General features: G+C 35.9%; 1 protein-coding gene across 1 annotated transcript in view; it reads right to left on the bottom strand.

The window, feature by feature from the left end:
- ADAMTS20 (ADAM metallopeptidase with thrombospondin type 1 motif, 20) overlaps positions 1-17,213 on the bottom strand; it is a 246,227-nt gene that overhangs the window by 89,952 nt on the left and 139,062 nt on the right. The window contains exons 23-28 of the mRNA XM_006865315.1: positions 16,237-16,356; positions 15,446-15,553; positions 13,728-13,892; positions 13,345-13,617; positions 11,685-11,846; positions 7,693-7,869 (exon numbers count right to left, since the gene is read on the bottom strand). Of these exons, the coding sequence (XP_006865377.1) occupies positions 7,693-7,869; positions 11,685-11,846; positions 13,345-13,617; positions 13,728-13,892; positions 15,446-15,553; positions 16,237-16,356 (1,005 nt within the window). The remainder of the gene's footprint in view (positions 1-7,692; positions 7,870-11,684; positions 11,847-13,344; positions 13,618-13,727; positions 13,893-15,445; positions 15,554-16,236; positions 16,357-17,213) is intronic.

Here is a 17,213-nt window from a genome sequence, read left to right on the forward strand (position 1 = left end):
ATATAATCTACAATTGATGCATTTTTATATTAGTTTATATTGTCAATGTACAAATATATAGTAAAAGATATATAAGGTTATATGCTTAAAGCGTTTTACTCAGAAGGATATATATGATTAAAAATAAATCCTCAGAAACCCTATATAGGGTCACTGTGAGTTGGAACTGACTTGATGGCACTTAACAACAACAATGCAATCATAACGAAATCTATCTTTCTTGGCATTTTCCAGACAATATGTGATTACATAGAGACCTGAATGTAATTTTCTCAAAATAGTACTGAAAGCTGACACATGAAATCGCTAAGAAATTTTGGGATATCTAAGGAGTCTTCTGGTAACATAGTGGTTACGAATCGGGTAACCTTAAGGTCAGCAGTTCAAAACTACCAGCTGTTCCACAGGAGAAAGATGAGGGTTTCTGTTTCTGTAAAGATTTACAGCCTCGGAAACCCTGTACAAGTCGCTATGAGTTGGCTCCGACTCATAACCACCATCACCAAGGAGTCCTGGTGTGGTGCTGTGTGTTAATGTGCCAGACTTCAAAACCGTTTGGACTGCAAGGTCGGCGGTTCAAGCTCACCAGCTGCTCCTTGGAAACCCTATACAGGGTCACTATGGGTCGGAATCGACTCGATGGCATTTAACAAACAATAACAACAACGAGTCCTGGTGTGGTGCTGTGAGTTAATGTGCCAGACTGCAAAGCCATTCCATCTGCAAGGTTGGTGGTTCAAGATTACCAGCTGCTCCTCAGAAACCCTATACAGGGTTACTAGGGGTCAGAACCAATTTAACAGCACTTAACAGCAACAACAACAAGTGTACTGAAGGAGCTATGGTGCTGTAGTGCATTACATGTTGGGTCTGCTAACTGCCAGGTCAGCTGGTCAAATCCACCAGTCACTTCAGAGGAGAAAAATGAGGCTTTCTGCTCCTATAAAGATTTATAGCCTTAGAAACCCTATACAGGAAGGATTGTTTGAATCACAACTGGCTGGATGGCACACAACCACCACCAAGTGCATTAGTAGTATCAATAACGCCCATATTCCTAGTATGAGGAGGTCTTCACAAAGTTCATGGAAAATGTGAATTATGAAAAAACTATACATGGATTTCAATTTTTGTTTACACCAACATAAACTTATACTAAGAACAGACATCAGTTTGAAAAGACCCCCCTATCAGAGAGCAACATGAATTCTGCTAAAATTAAAACAGCAGTAAAAGTCATATTTATGGTGAAGCTTGGGTGAAAGAATGGTGAAATCATCGCTGCTTTAAAAACAATTTATGGTTTATGGGGCAACATTTCAAACTCAGTTTAAAAAGGGATAAAACTATGCTGAAGATGAAGCCTGCAGCAGCAGATCATCCACAGCAATTTGCAAGGAATAATTCATTTTGTTTGTGCCCTAATTGAAGAGGACCAATGATTAACAATGAAACAATTCAGCTTAAATTCTGACTGAAAAATTAAAGCTGAGCAAACTTTCCAATCAATGGGCACCACTTCACATCTTTCCCTGGAATATTTTTTTTTTTTTTAAGTGGCATTTGGATCCTGAAGCATTACTACAAAAATTGTAAAAGAAGATGAAACATGGTTTTACCAGTACACTCCTAAAGACAAAACACAAAGCAATGTTTACTGAGAGGCAGAAGTAGTCCAATCAGAGCAAAGAAGCAAAGGTCATGACAACAGTTTTTTGGGTATGCTCAAGACCTTTTACTTATTGAATTTCTGAGAGTCAAAGAATGATAAATAATATCTGATTTTGAAAAAAACACCACCACCAACACCCTGGAATGTTCACCAGCCCTTCCGTACCATACAGTGCTCCTGCTCATTCTCATTAAATAAGGACAATTTTGTGAGAGTTTCGAATCTTTAGGCATCCACCTTACAGTCCTGATTTTACACCTGATTTTTTTTTGTTTGTTTCCTAAACTTAAAAAATCTTTAAAGGGTACCCATTTTTCTTTAGTTAACAATATAAAAAAGACTGCATTGATACCGTTAAATTCCCAGGGCTGTCAGTTCTTTAGGGATAGGCTAAATGGCTTGTATATTCGCTTATAAAAGTGTCTTAAACTTGATGGAATTTATATTGAGAAATAAAGTTTGTATTTTTTATTTTTATCTTTTAATTCCATTTTCACACACACACTTTTTGATGTGTACTTCTCTATTGTTAGTACCATCCAGTCAGTTCCAACTCAGCAAAACAAGGTTTCCAAGGAGTGGTAGGTGGATCTGAACCATTGACCTTGTATTAGCAACAGTGCCATATTGTGAAACACTGCAAACAAGTTCTTCTAAAACAATTACATTGATTTCCAGAGATTCTTAAACATTCTGAAGAATCATTCATGGAAATGCAGGGAAATTTTCATAAAACACAAGCATTTTCATTTTCTTAAAAATATAATGGAAAAAATATGGTATAACACCATTTAAGATTGAAACCTTTAAAATTATCTTTAACTCTACGTTCTAACTCCATTAATAGTATGATCATGAACACACACGTCTCTTTCTTCTTTATAGTAATTAGAAATCTTAACATTAATTAAAGAATATACTCATATTTTTGCTAGGTCATATATATCAAACCTGCAAGGCCTATTGGTATCTCCAAGACTATTTTCAGAGCATCCCATCTAGGGAACACTATATATCGTCCTCATTCTCCCTCTTTGTGAGGTATGAAAGACACATTTGCAGAGGAGGAGGCTGCAATTAAGCAGACTAACCTATTTTCCTATGGTAGAGACTTTGAACACCACTCTTTCCAGGTTATGTTGGAAAATATCCTAACTAGATCAGGATTTCTAGAATCTAGCAGAATTATTTTGTTATCACATACAATCCTCATTACTAATGCTTGCATTTTTCTAACCTATTAAGTGCCAAAAGATATGAGAATTTCAAGAGCAAAGACGTCAGTTTGAGGACTAAGGTGCACCTGACCCAAACCATGGTATTTTCAATCAACTTACATGCATGTAAAAGTTGGACAGTGAATAAGAAAGACCACAGGAGAACTGATGCATTTGAATTATGATGCTGGAGAAGAATATTCAAAATACTATGGACTTCCATAAGAACAAACAAATCTGTCTTGGAAGCCAAATGCTCCTCAGAAGCCAGACTGGAAAGACCTTGTCTCTCGTAACTTGGACATGTTGTCAGGAGGAACCAGTCCCTGAAGAAGGACATTATACTTGGTAAAGTGGAGTGTCAGCAAAAGAGGAAAGCCCTGATGAGATGGACAGATACAGTGGCTGCAACAATGGTTTCAAATATGACAACAGCTAAGGATGGCTCAGGAGTGAGCAGTTTTTTTTACATGTTACACATAAGGTCACCTACTTCATGACGCCTAAATGCCCATGATAAATTTAGAATAAAATAGATTTCCAGGCTATTCATATGCTTACATGTCCCCGTCCCCACCCCATAATTAATTAAATGACTAATTACTATAAATGTTTTTAAGGAACACTCCATCTCATAATGTCAAAATATGAACTTGACAGTGCCTTGAAACCATTTCCGGGCAAATACCTTGTTTCCTTGGCTGCTGTTGGCATTAGGAGTAAAGTAACACATTTCTTCCTGAGTGAATTTCACCCTGAGTAAAAGTTATAGTTGGCCATCCCAACCCCGATATTCAGACCCTCAGTGTTCTTGGCTCCCACAGAACTGTTAGTGACAACTTTCACTTTTACCAGGTGTGTGCTGCCACTGCCACATACTCATTTCTGACACTGCTTATGCTTGTTGCATTCCATTCTGTCATATTAGAGATTTAGTACAATATATATTTTTCTGTACAATGCTAGAGAAGAGCATTTTATTTTCTCAAAGACAATTCTGGGGCAAAGAACTACAATAAAGAGGGTTTAAATGGAAAGCTTTAGTTTAAAAACACAAAAACTTTATCTCTTTTTTTTATAAGAAAAATATCTTTAAGGAAATGAAAAATATATTATAGTCTCCTTTATTCAAGTGAATCTTCAATACCTCCATTCTAAAATATACTTTATTTGCTTATAAAATATTATTTTATTCATTGTAGAGAATAAAAACTTTCCAATAGAATGAATCACTTCTTAAATAACATTTGATACATAGGAAATTCTATACAGATTAATATAGTTATTTAAAGAGCATTTGCTCAAATAGTTATACTAAATGTAATCTCCCTTAATATAGACAAGAAAATAGAAAAACAAAATGTTCACTTACCTTTACAGACTACCATGGTCATACACACATCTATGTTTAATTTAATAACTAGTTTTCTATCATAAGTTACTGTTTATTATTTATGAGATATAAAAAAAACTAAAATGTTCTATTTTAAAATGAATAGCTAAGCATTAAATCTTATACTCAAATCCCAATGCCAGTTTCTTTCCAATAAAAATATTATCTGAAAGATAGTAGTAGCTTACACATATACTAAGTGAGAATATGAAAACATACACTATTCAAAAATCAAATGTTTAATAAGAGAGTAAAAATTTGTTAATTAAGAAAGGAGACATTCATTACAATACAGTATGTAATTCATGACAAAGTGTTTTAACTGCTGATCCTACAAGTAACAATAAAACATACATATGAATTATGCAAAGCACAAAACATGTCAAATAAACAAGAGTTAAAATACAATTATTTCACATTGATTAAGCACAAAAATACAGTCATTAAATTAGCAGACATAGATTACGATTTTATTCCTTTCTTTAATCATGTTTATAAGTTATTACATGATAAGATTGCCTGAAACATTGAAAAAAATACATGCTTACAATTTTCTTTCTAATATTTTAGTACCTCACATTTTAATTTTGCTTTACAATGAAAAGTATGATTTTTTGAGATTTCATGTCATTCATATATGTGGATACACACATATATGTGTTTAGCTTTCTAACTGAGTGACAGGATCTGTTGACATTAAAGGTATCCATGAAAAGGTATTAATCTGGTACATTAATAAGAGGTATTCTGAAGTTTAGCTAATAGGCAGTAATACTGAAAGAGGTAAAGAGTTGCATCTGGTTTTGACAACAAAACATCAGATCCCTTAACGCCTTTTAATATAAAAGGGTAATTTAAGGAATAAATATTCTTCATACAATAAAAGAAATCAAGACAACCTAGTGATATATATGTACTTTATACATGTAAAAAGTAAATAAATAGGTTTGTAAAAATTCTGATATAAAAATTTATTATGACTTAAAAATATGAATCTGTAATTTATTAAAAAATAAATCACAGTTCTTCCACTAGTGCAAAGACTAAATTTTTCAATGAATCCCTTTTGAAATACAAATGTAGTAAACAATTAAGAATTTGGTACTTTTATCTTACTGTTTTGTCATTTGTAAGGTTTTCTTGGTCATTTGTTTCTTCTGCAAGACTTATAAAGTTATTTATGCACAGGACTCTAATAAACATTCATGTTTTTTCACTTATAACATCATATACATATAAAAATAGTGTGACACAAATATATTGGAATACAGTGCTGGATACATTTCAACTAACTACATGAGCACTGTGAGAGTACTACAGTGAAAGCATAGGAAGGTTGATCAACTTAAGATGTTTTAAAATGCAAAAGGATCAAGAACATCTAAAACGGATCCAAAAGGAATACTTTGAATCTTTATATTCTAAAACTTTAACTAAATTTTTATGTTAGATTTAAAAAGCATTAACATGTTTATCAAATAAAACAGGGGTTGGCAAGTTTTTTTCTGTAAAGGGTCAGATAGCAAATATTTTAGGTTCCACGGGTCAATCAGTCTCGTGCAACTATTCAACTCTGCACTGTGGTGCAAATGGACACAGACAGTGAATGAGCCTGGCTGTGCTTCAATAAAATGCATTTATAAAAATAGGTAGTAGGCTAGATTTGGTCCATGAGCCATAGTTTGCTGAAGTCTGAAATAGGAAATCAAACTCAAATATAATTTCATGGGTACTTCCATACCTAGCATAGAGCAGGAAATGTAAATATTTTAATTCTTTGCAAATTAATAAAGGTATTCTGAAGTTTAGCTAATAGGCAGTAATGAGCATCATCTCTGTCCACAGAAATAAATGCCATTACAATTCAATCTCTAATTAGCAACTAGAATTCTACTTTTCTAATTGGGGCAAAAATTCCAAGAAGGCAATCCATAATTTCATTAAGAACTAGGCTTGCAAATTAAAAGCAATGAAAAGATTAAAAAAGTATTAACACATATAGTAAAGAGTAAGTAAATTAACAATCCATGATGGCTACAAAAAATAACATTTTTATGGTGAGTTCCTGTAGCAATTCAAATCTCCCTAACTTCATGGGAGCAAGAAATATACCAATTATTTCTACAGCATTGTGCGCACAGGATATAGTAGATGCTCAGGAATAATTTCATTTGTTATGTAAATAGTTGAATGCTTTGCATGACAAAATATGCTTTTGTTTTTTCCCACAAAAATATGGTCCTCTCAAAAAGCAATTTTACTTTAAGATTTTCTATAAAATTAAAATGTTTTTTATTTTTATATCATCAGTCACACTGACTATATGAATTTTAGCTTGAACCAGAATTTGATCTACTTTTGTCCACATCAAATCTTGACCATGAAATATGAACCCAACTCTTAGGATAAAGTTTTGATTTGTCCAAAAGCAATACAAGCAGAGACAATAAGTTTTGGTTATAAAATGGAACTATAATTATTTTACAAATAAAGAACTGTTTATAAAATTAGTTAAAAATAAATTATAGACTCAAACTGGTTTTTCACCTATAAGAAGTGAACGTGGCTGTTCATGATTTAAAAGCTTAAAGGTGATCAAATTGTAAATTTCAAGTAATGTATATATTAATTATTCCTCAAAGACTGGATATTTAGAAAATGCTGGAGATAAGAAACATGAGTAGTATTTACAAGTTTTGTCTATGGCTCCAAACAAATACAAAACAAAAATTAAAATATCCCCCAAACAAAGTATCTCCACACAGTGGAAGAAATGAATATATATATATATATATATATATATAAATTACAAAAATCATGTTCAACGATGTATTTGATGATCTGTAAACAATTTACTTTATGTAAGTAAATTTCTCTCTTTTCTTTGACATAATATTTTCACATTCCAAAGAGTACACTGAGTTTAACAATGATAAAAATAAATGTTTAAGGAATATTATTTGGTTTTGGATCAGTTGTTAGACACTGACAGACAAAAGCCACATAAAGTTATAGGATCAAACAAGACATAGCCTTAATTTGCCATTGTTATATGCACAGTATTAACAGTACATACATATGTAAATAATAAAACAATTGATAAGAGGGCAAGTCAAAGATGTAATGGAGAAAAATATTTCCATTAGAATAGTGCTATGAGCTAAAAATTCACATATAAGAAATAAATAGATATAAAACTTTTATATATACATATATGTTACAGTACTTGAAATTGAGTCGATACTGCTTCTAAACTATCAAATTTAACAGCACAAGCCAACATGGCCAATCATCTTATTAAAAATAAATCAGAATAGATGTAGATATGCATTTCACAATTTATAAAGAAAGGAGCTTAAAGTAAAAGGGACATAGTGAGACAAACAAAAAGTCTAAGAATACTATCGTACCGATTTCCATGATCCCCGATGCCATGAAACATCATCAGGGCAAGAATGTACATGACATTGCGCCACACTGGGTGGCTTGTTTAAAATTTCACAGTTTTGCTCTTCTGACATCTGGCCATTGGGAAATTGACATATTACAAATCTTGATTTTATTCCTCCTCCACATGTTTGTGTACACTGAAAAAAAAAATGGAAAGTTCAAAATTATGTAGCTTTAAATAAAAAATTATATTGTTTAGACTAAATAAAAGTTTAAATTTTATGATTTTCACACAATTCTTAACATTCCTTCCTAGGTAACAAATAAACCAAGATGCTCAACTTTGTATGTCATGTTGTTAAATGCCATTGAGCTGGTTTCAACTCTAAGCAAATCTACATAGGGTTTCTGAGGAGTAGCTGGTGGATCTGAACTGCAAACCTTGCAATTAACAGCCCAGTGTTCATCCTACAGTACTACACCAGGACTCCATCTGTCATTGTTGCTGTTAAGTGCATCATGTTCCAAATTCATAGTGACTCTGTATACGGTTTCTGAGGAGCAGCTGGTGGATTCGAACCTCCAACCCTGTGGTTCACAGTCCAGTACTGATCCTATAGAACTACATCAGGAATCCTGGTGTCCATATGTCATTGTTGTTGTTTAGTGCCATTGAGTTGGTTCTGGACCATAGCAACCCTGTATAGGGTTACCATGGAACAACTGGTGAGCTTGAACTGTCGACCTTGCAGTTCAAACGGCCTTGCAGCCTGGCACATTAACCAACAGCACCACATCATGACTCTCCATATGTTATTGTTGTTGTTGTTGTTAAGTGTCATCGAGTCGGTTCCGACCCATAGTGACCCTGGATAGGGTTTCCAAGGAGCAGCTGGTGAGCTTGAACCACCAATCTTGCAGTTCAAACAGCTTTGCAGTCTGGTGCATTAACCCACAGTGTCACACCAAGACTCCCCCCATATGTTATTAGGGTACTACAAATTAGAACATTGAGACACCACTATCCACCTATTTATTATTGTTGTTAAATGCTATTGAGTCCATTCCAACTCACAGCAAGTCTGTATAGGGTTTCCAAGTAGTGGCTGTGGCTGGTGAGATTGAAATGCCAATCACATGGTTAGCAGTCCTGTGCTTATGCTACAGTGCCACCCACCATTTTAGAATGAATAAAATTCAAATACTGATAAAAGTAAATGCTGGTGAGGATGTGGAGGAACTAAGAACTCTCATTCACTGCTGGTGTGAATGCAAATGGTAGAGTTACTTTGGAGGATAGTGTTCATCTTACAAAGATAAACACAGTCTTTCCATACTAGGCAGCAATCATGTTCCTAGGTATTTACCAAAATGAACTGAAAAACATATACCCCCATAAAAGCCTTCACAAGAATGTAAAATCTTTCTTCACTACTCTTCCCAAATTGGAGGGAACCAAAGTGTCCTTAAGTAAATGAACAGACTGTGGTATATCTATACGCGGAATTCAGCAGTTAAAAAAAAACAAACAAGCAAACTCTAAAGAAGACACGGAAGAAGCTTAAATGCACTGCTAAGTGTGGTGCTGCGAGTTAATATGCTGAACTGTAAGGTTGTTTGAACTGCAGAGTCAGCGGTTCAAGCTCACTAGCAGCTCACTGGAAACCCTATACAGGGTTGATATGAGTCGGAATCAATTTGACGGCACTTAACAACAAGTGAGAGAAGCCAAGAAGCCAGTCTGAAAAAACAATATATGGTCCCAAAGGCACCCTGGTGGCCCAGTGGGTTAAGCATTGGGCTGCTAACCAATAGCTTGGAGGTTTGAACTGAACAGCAGCTCTGCAGGAGAAAGATGAGTCAGTCTGCTTCCGTAAAGAATTACAGTCTCGGCACTCTAGGGAGCAGTTCTATGCTGTCTTACAGGGTCACTATACGTCAGCATCAAGTCTATGGCAATGGGATATGGCTCCAACAATATGACTTTCTGAAAATCCAGAAACACAGTATAGGGTATTTTTAGGGCAGTGAAACTATTCTGTACGATACTGTAATAGTGGAAACAAACAATATATTTTTGTTGAAACCCACAGGTCTGTACACAAGAAGAAAGCCCTAGTGTAAGCTATGGGCTTTGGAGAATAACCAGCCACAACAATTACACCAAACTAAAGCAAAATATGAACAGTACAGAGTGTGCAAGGTGAAAAGGGGGTATATGTGAACTCTTGACACCGTTTTTCTATAAACCTAAAATGGCTCGGAAAATAGTCTTTTTAAAAGCAATAAAGCACGGTTTTAATTCCATAACTTATAAAATAGACAAACATTTGAAAATTGATACTATAGATATTCAATTTTCATATCAAATATACATATATTTGAATACACTGTTGGCAGGGTAAGTCAGGAAGAAAACTGATTAAGTAAAAAAATATTAACTAGAGAAAGTTTGGTTTCCAACCAGTGGATGACTATTGAAATAGTCATGAACAAAAAGTCCCTACAAAACAAACCCACTAACATCAAGTTGATTACAACTCACAGTGACCCTGTGTTGGGTTTTGCAGTCTATAAATTATATGGGAGCAGAAAGAATCCTCTTCCTTCCATGGATCCACTGTTGTTGTTGTTGTTGTTAAGTGCCATCGAGTCGGTTCCGACCCACAGTGACCCTGTACAGGGTTTCCGAGGGTGTAAATCTTTACGGGAGTAGAAAGCCTCATCTTTCTCCCGTGGAGTGGCTGGTAGTTTCGAACCGCTGACCTTAAGGTTCATAGCCCGATTCGTAATCACTACGCTACCAGATTAGTGGATCTTAACTGCTGACCTTGTGGTTAGCTATCTAGCGCTTATTCTACAGCGGGCCCAGTACTCTCTGGAAAAGAGTAACATCAATCTAAATTTACACTGAAAGATGTGTATACATGAACATTACATAAAAGCAGAAGTTGAAAATCAGCGTGTACAGTCTAACCCCCCTATTTCAGCAACCCATATAGAACAAATATACCAAAAGGTTCAGCTTTTGTTTATTTATATTTCTTCATTTTATTTGCACTTTCACAAGGAATATGCCTACACTCTGAAATAAAAATTTCCTTTCACTTTGGAAAGAGTAACAATATATTCAAATGTTGTTGGTATTGTTGATAAGTGCCGTTGAGTTGGTTCCAACTCTTGGTGACCCTTATAGGGTTTCTGAGGAACAACTGGTGGGTTTGAACTGTTTCCTTTAGTTATCAGTCCAGTGCTTATCCTACAGCACCACATTTAATATCTATTAGCACCTTAAACAATGATTTCTAAGATCCCTAAGAGGAGAAGTAAGGGCCAAAAACACTGAACAAAAAAATGTTTGATTAATTAGGTGATTTCATTCATCAATCAAAACTAATATAAATGTTCATTTCTTACTCTTCCATACCATAATAGAAACAAATAATTATAAGGTGCAGGTAATCAAATCCACAGTAAGAGTAGGATTAGTATTCATAAAGTCAATTTTAAAAATGATCTTTAGATCTCCTATACCTGGAAGAGTGCAGAAAGTGATAAGCATTTGTCAGCTATTTGACTTAAAGAAAATGATACACTGAATAAATAGCTCAGTAGTGGGATAAAAACATGGGCTTTGGGTATTTATTATCCCAAGTTTCTAAGAAATTAAAACAATAGCATGCTAATTTTAGAAAGGTGGTAGTAGTTCACAGACAAACTGGATAGCATATCAAAAATCTGGAGTATGAGGGAGCTTCAAAAAGTTTGTAGAAAAATAGAAATAAAAGATAATGGAATTTTCCCAAGGACATTTCAAAGCCCCTTCACATCATCTATCATGAATGAGTGACTTACATGGTGAAGAACATCTATTACAGCAATGTGGTTTTAATCATGGAATTAAAACAATAACAATCTTCCTTTAGAGTATATTGAAGTCAGATCACCCAACAAAATGAAATGCTGAAGAGAAGTCATTATCTCCATGAGTTTAGGGCATGTTATGACTGACCTCTCCCCAGCTGCCATAGTTCCATTGTGGACAAGGTCCTGAATCACAGAGCTTTGCCTCTGGGGGCTTGGAGACTACAGCACAGTCTCTTGCACTCTGTCCATCTTCATCCTGGCAAACCACAACTCTCCGCTGAAGACCTTCATCACAACTGCTAGAGCACTGGCAAGGACAAAGCACAGATACACACACAGACTGCAGCTTCCACATCAGGAAGTTACTGGGAGGGAGAGGACGAAATCAATTCTGTCACTTGGTCAAAAATCAACTCCCTGTTAAAATCTGCACTAATGGAATCAAAAGCTGAATCAAGAAAATCTTTCAAAACACTTGTTAATGGAAACACCGTAGAATTTGTTGATTAAAATAGTTTCTCCACCCTTGTTCTGAGTGTTAAAGGAAAACGAATTCTAATGTTAAGGTACCATTAGTAAGAAACAGAAAACAAAAGATAATGCTAAGTTACTTAACTTTTACATTGCTACTTTTTTTATTTTGTGCTATTAATCTGCAGTAAAATATGAACTACAATTGTACCTTTTACAGTTTATTATGATTTTATGCCAGTTACTATATTGCTACACTAGTAATTTTTGGCTTTGATTTTTTTTTCCATAAACATTTGTAGTTTTATCTATAAAATTAGGTTTTCTTTTGTTTTTATTATAGAAGCCTCTAATCAGAATGTTTTTAAGTATACTACTTTATAATCATTAGGTCACATTAGTATATAATTCAATCAGAGCTATAGGAATTTGTAGTATCTTTCAAGCATTGCTAACAATTTCCTATGTCTCTTTGTGACTCCCACCAAACTACTTTTTCCTGATGGGTCTGGGTAAGAAAAGGTGGGAGAAGATATTGATAGGATGATATGATTCAGCGTTCACTATAAATTGCAAGAATTTGAAACTCTAGCATGGGTATAACATAAGCCATCTCAGAACCAGGAGGGTGGGATCTCAAAGAAGAAGAGCCAGGAGTGGAGTGTGCCCTTTGGATGTGAGAGATATTTTAAGCACTGAGCCTCCGCTACCAGGGACAGAAATCTGTGACACCAGAGGAGTGGCACAGGGAGAGCAGCACAGAATCAAGAGCCAGAGTATGAGATAGAGCAATGGGCTTCCCAGCACATGAAGCAAGTAAAGTTGAGTGACTTTGGGCAGGAGGCTTGCTTGCATTATGGGGCATCACAAGCCACTTGATTGGGGAGCTAGGTTTGCTGACCCATGGAGCTAGAGGCTGAGGCCTATGTTGGAGTGGTGTGCCCTGTGAGCATTTATCAGCAGCCTTCAATAACTTTGTTAACAGGCAGAGAGAGGCTTACCTGGGGGCATGGCTGTGGAGGGGCTATCCTGACAGGAACAACTGTGATCTGAGCATTTCTGAGCTTGGATTGTAACCTGTTAACTTCCCTACTAAACCCCATAACTGAGTATGTTCTGTGTGGCCACTGCAGTGAATTATAGAACCCATGAGTAGAGAGTGTTGGGGGAAGGATGCTTGGTGCCATAAATTTTTATAATACTTTTAGGATTTCAACTGTTGATTTTCAGATAAGCTTAACATTTAATGCACTTGACACTATTAAATACATATCAGTTACAAGGCTATAATATAACCAAATTACATGAAACAATATAACTCTATAACAGCTTACTGATCCCCACGGTCCTGTTCTCCACTGGTTTCCTCTGCTGGATGGATTATCTTCAGGTTTGTGAGTTAATGGAAAATTCCTGCCTGATGAATGGCTTGGCTGCTCTGAGGAACTAGGAAAGTGGCCGTACATGGGTGGGCATGCTGCCATGTTACATTCTTGTTCTATCAAAGGGCGAACTTGGGGGTCACAGTAATCCTCATTAATTGCCTGATGGTAGTTGATGCATAAAACTTGTCGAGTTGCTTTTCCAGTGCCACAGGATGCTGAACACTGGTAAAAAATGAACCCAACATTTATAATGTAATAGGTACTCCATTCGTATTATTTTAAATTATTATATTTGAAAATTTCATTTCCTTTTCTCTCTTAAGAATACTTACAGGTGACCAGCTCCCTGCTTGCCACTCTCCACAAGGGCTAAAACAGATAGCTATTTCAGGAGGTCGGGGTAAGTGAGCACAGTATGATTCATCTGCTATTCCATCATGAACATCACGACAGCTTACATAGCGAGCTTGATTGCCTCTCCCACAAGACACGGAGCACTTACAAGAGAATCATCATACCAAGGTGTTACATAGTACTTCTCCCATTTCCTACCCCAGGGCTATTGCCCAGATTTCTAAAACATCAAGTTTCTGGAGAAACTTTAATTAAAAATAATATTATCTGGTATGCTGTCTTACTCAAATAATGACTGGGCTAATGAATATCCCAATCAGTTTAGATCATAAATTTCACATATTTGAGTAAGGATGAAACATTCAAGTTCTTGAAATGGTTATTTGGCAGAATTATAGATACTGGAAAACATTTTAAATAGGGGTTTCTTAAGATAGTTAAATAATATTATCTGGCATGCTGAACGAACATTGAAAGAACTAATAACATGATAGATAGAATCCTGTAATTAAAATATTCAGATAATATTTAAAGCTTAAAATATATTTTCTCCATAAAGATTAAAGCAAAACATACTCAATACATTAAAGCTGTCAGTTTAGAAAAATAAGTAAAAGATGCTGGTAGTTATTATGGAATGAATGGTGTCTCCCCGCTGCTCCCCGCCGCCCCCCCCAATATGTAAAAGACCTAACCCTTGTACATATGACTATGAATATGAATGATCCTGTCTTTTAAGAGTTTATCAGTTAGGTTATTATGAAGTCATATCGGAGGGGGCTAGGTCCTGATCCTATGACTATATTAGTAAGTGCTGTCAACTCTGTTCAGACTCATAGCAACACTGTATAGGGTTTCTGAGGAGCAGCTGGTGGGTTTGAACTGCTGACCTTAAAGTCAGCAGTCCTACAGGACCACAGCAGAAGTCCTTTGACTAGTGTCCTTTCAAAACAGAAGATATACCGAGAGAAAGGCATGCCAGGATACCATGTGACAACACAGACAGAAGCTGAGGAAGCGCTGGAGCTACTAGAAGTGAGGAAAGAGTCTCAGAACAGTTACTATCTGAGAGCTTTCAGAAGGAGTCAGTTAGACCAAGGCCTTTATTTGGACTTCTAACCTCCTGAACTGTGAGGCAATGCGTCCCTGTACTTACAGGCCATTTTATTTATGGTATTTTGTGACTGTAGCCTAGGGAATTGGAGTCCTGGTGTGGCGCTGTGGGTTAATGCGCCAGACTGCAAAGCCATTTGAACTCTGCAAGGTCAATGGTTCAAGCTCACCAGTTGCTCCTCGGAAACCGTCTACAGGGTCGCTATGGGTCAGAATCAACTCGACGGCACTTAACAACAACAAGCCTAGGGAATTAGCACTGTAGCTTAAAGAGAAGTTGACAACAGCTTAATATAGGGACTGCTCTTCATAGCAACCTTATGGCATTGTCCTCATTTTTCACATTATAAAACAAACTCAGAAAACTTAATTTTGTTTCCCAGGGTCCTAGAGCTCTTGAAAGGTATGGGCAGGATTTGTTAATTAAATAAGCTGATTGTACACCCATTTTCTTTTCACACCATCAAATTAACTGAAGATAAATGCATACATTAATCTTCAACATCTGCAGCAACCATTTTTCTAGTCTCTTAAGAAAAACCACATAATAGAAATGTTACATCTCTTAAAGGAAGTCACTTACTGGGGTCCAAGAACCATATCGCCACTGTGCTATCTTTTCCATAGGAAGAGCAGGCAATGAAGTGGCTCCAACTTTAGGAATAATAGGGCACAATGTAAGTATGCAGTCCTGTTCAAAAGAAAACAAGATACTGTAAAATATCAACTAAATGATCATTCTGACAAATCCTATACTTCATTTCTTCTCCCACATGCCTAATTCAAAAACAGTGTCATACTAAATTATATTAAAAGCACAAAGTACTGTCGAGTACTAATAGTAGGTACTAGGAATCTGAGTCCTAAAGTGTGGATCGCTCTGTATGACAATTGAAAAGGAAAAGAGCAATAATTCTTTGAAATATCACTAACCAGAAACATTTTGAATAAACATAGAATGATGCCTTAAAAAATGTAACACACCTTTGAGGTTCAAGATAGTCACAATAATAGATATCAACTTTCTATAAGTCAAAGAATGGAAATTAATGTACATGGTTTTTGAGGAGCAGCTGGTGGGTTTGAACTGCCAACCTTGTGGTTAGTAGTTCAGTGCTTATGCTAAAGTACCACATTAGAATACATAGAGTTACAAAAATAACTCCCAATACTACAAAACCAAAAATAATAAACACACACACTCTCTTATTTATGACTCTCTCTCTCTCTCACACACACACACAAACACACACATACAGGCTTTTATGGTCTAAAAGTTTAAGTGGAAAAACATACATGGGAATAATGTTAACACATCTTTAAATCTCCTATATCAAAACTCTCCTTTGTGTTTATAAGAGGAAGCTGGCTTACCTGCCTGTCACTTGGCCGACGGGTTCCACTGCACTCTCTGTCATCTAGCACTGCACTAAAGAGTTCACTGACACATTTAACAGCACGCACCTGATACCCATGTCCACATGTGGCTGTGCACTGCAAGAATATAATAGCAATTATATTCTTAATTATATACACTCATTTATGTAACAAAGAAACATAAGTAATAATATACGTGAGTCCTGGAGTGGCACTGTGGGATATAGCACTAGACCCACAACATCAGTTTAAACTTCAAGGTTGGTGATTCAAACTCATCAGCCGATCCTTGGAAACCCCATATAGGGTCCCTATGAGTCGGAAGTAACTCGAAAGCACTTAACAACAATTTTAGTCAAAACCTAAAGTTACCAAAGTCTATCAATATACATGTTGTGAAGTGCAGTCGGTGAGCATGGTGGCTTCATATGGTAAGCACTAGGGTTGTTGCTCCAGTGAAGATATAAAGCCTCGTAAACTCTACACAGGGTTGCTATGAGTCAGAACCGACGTGACATCACTTAACAAGTGCCATGGAGAGTCAGTTCCAACTCATAACAACAATGTACAGAGTCTCTGAAAAGCAGCTGGAGGGTTTGAACCTCTGACCTTATGATTCATACTGACCTTGCAGTCCAGTGCCACACCAGGACTCCATCAAAATACATAGCTATTCAAATTGATTATAAAAACATTAATAAAATATTACACAAAAATTTACAAAATGTGCTTTATTATTGAATCTTTCAGGAGCCCTGGTAGCACAGTGGTTAAGCCCTTGGCTGTTCATCAGAAGGCTGGCAGTTCAAACCCACCAACCACTATGCAGGAGAAAGATACGGCAATCTGCTTCCATAAAGATTTACAACCTTAGAAACTATTCATCAGTTCTACTCTGTCCTATATGGAGCTAAAAGTTGTAATCTATGGCAATGGGTTTGGTTTGTTTGTATCTTTAAGAAGTTATCATATAT

Source organism: Chrysochloris asiatica, unplaced genomic scaffold (assembly GCF_000296735.1).
Source record: "Chrysochloris asiatica unplaced genomic scaffold, ChrAsi1.0 scaffold00077, whole genome shotgun sequence".
NCBI lineage: Eukaryota > Metazoa > Chordata > Mammalia > Afrosoricida > Chrysochloridae > Chrysochloris > Chrysochloris asiatica.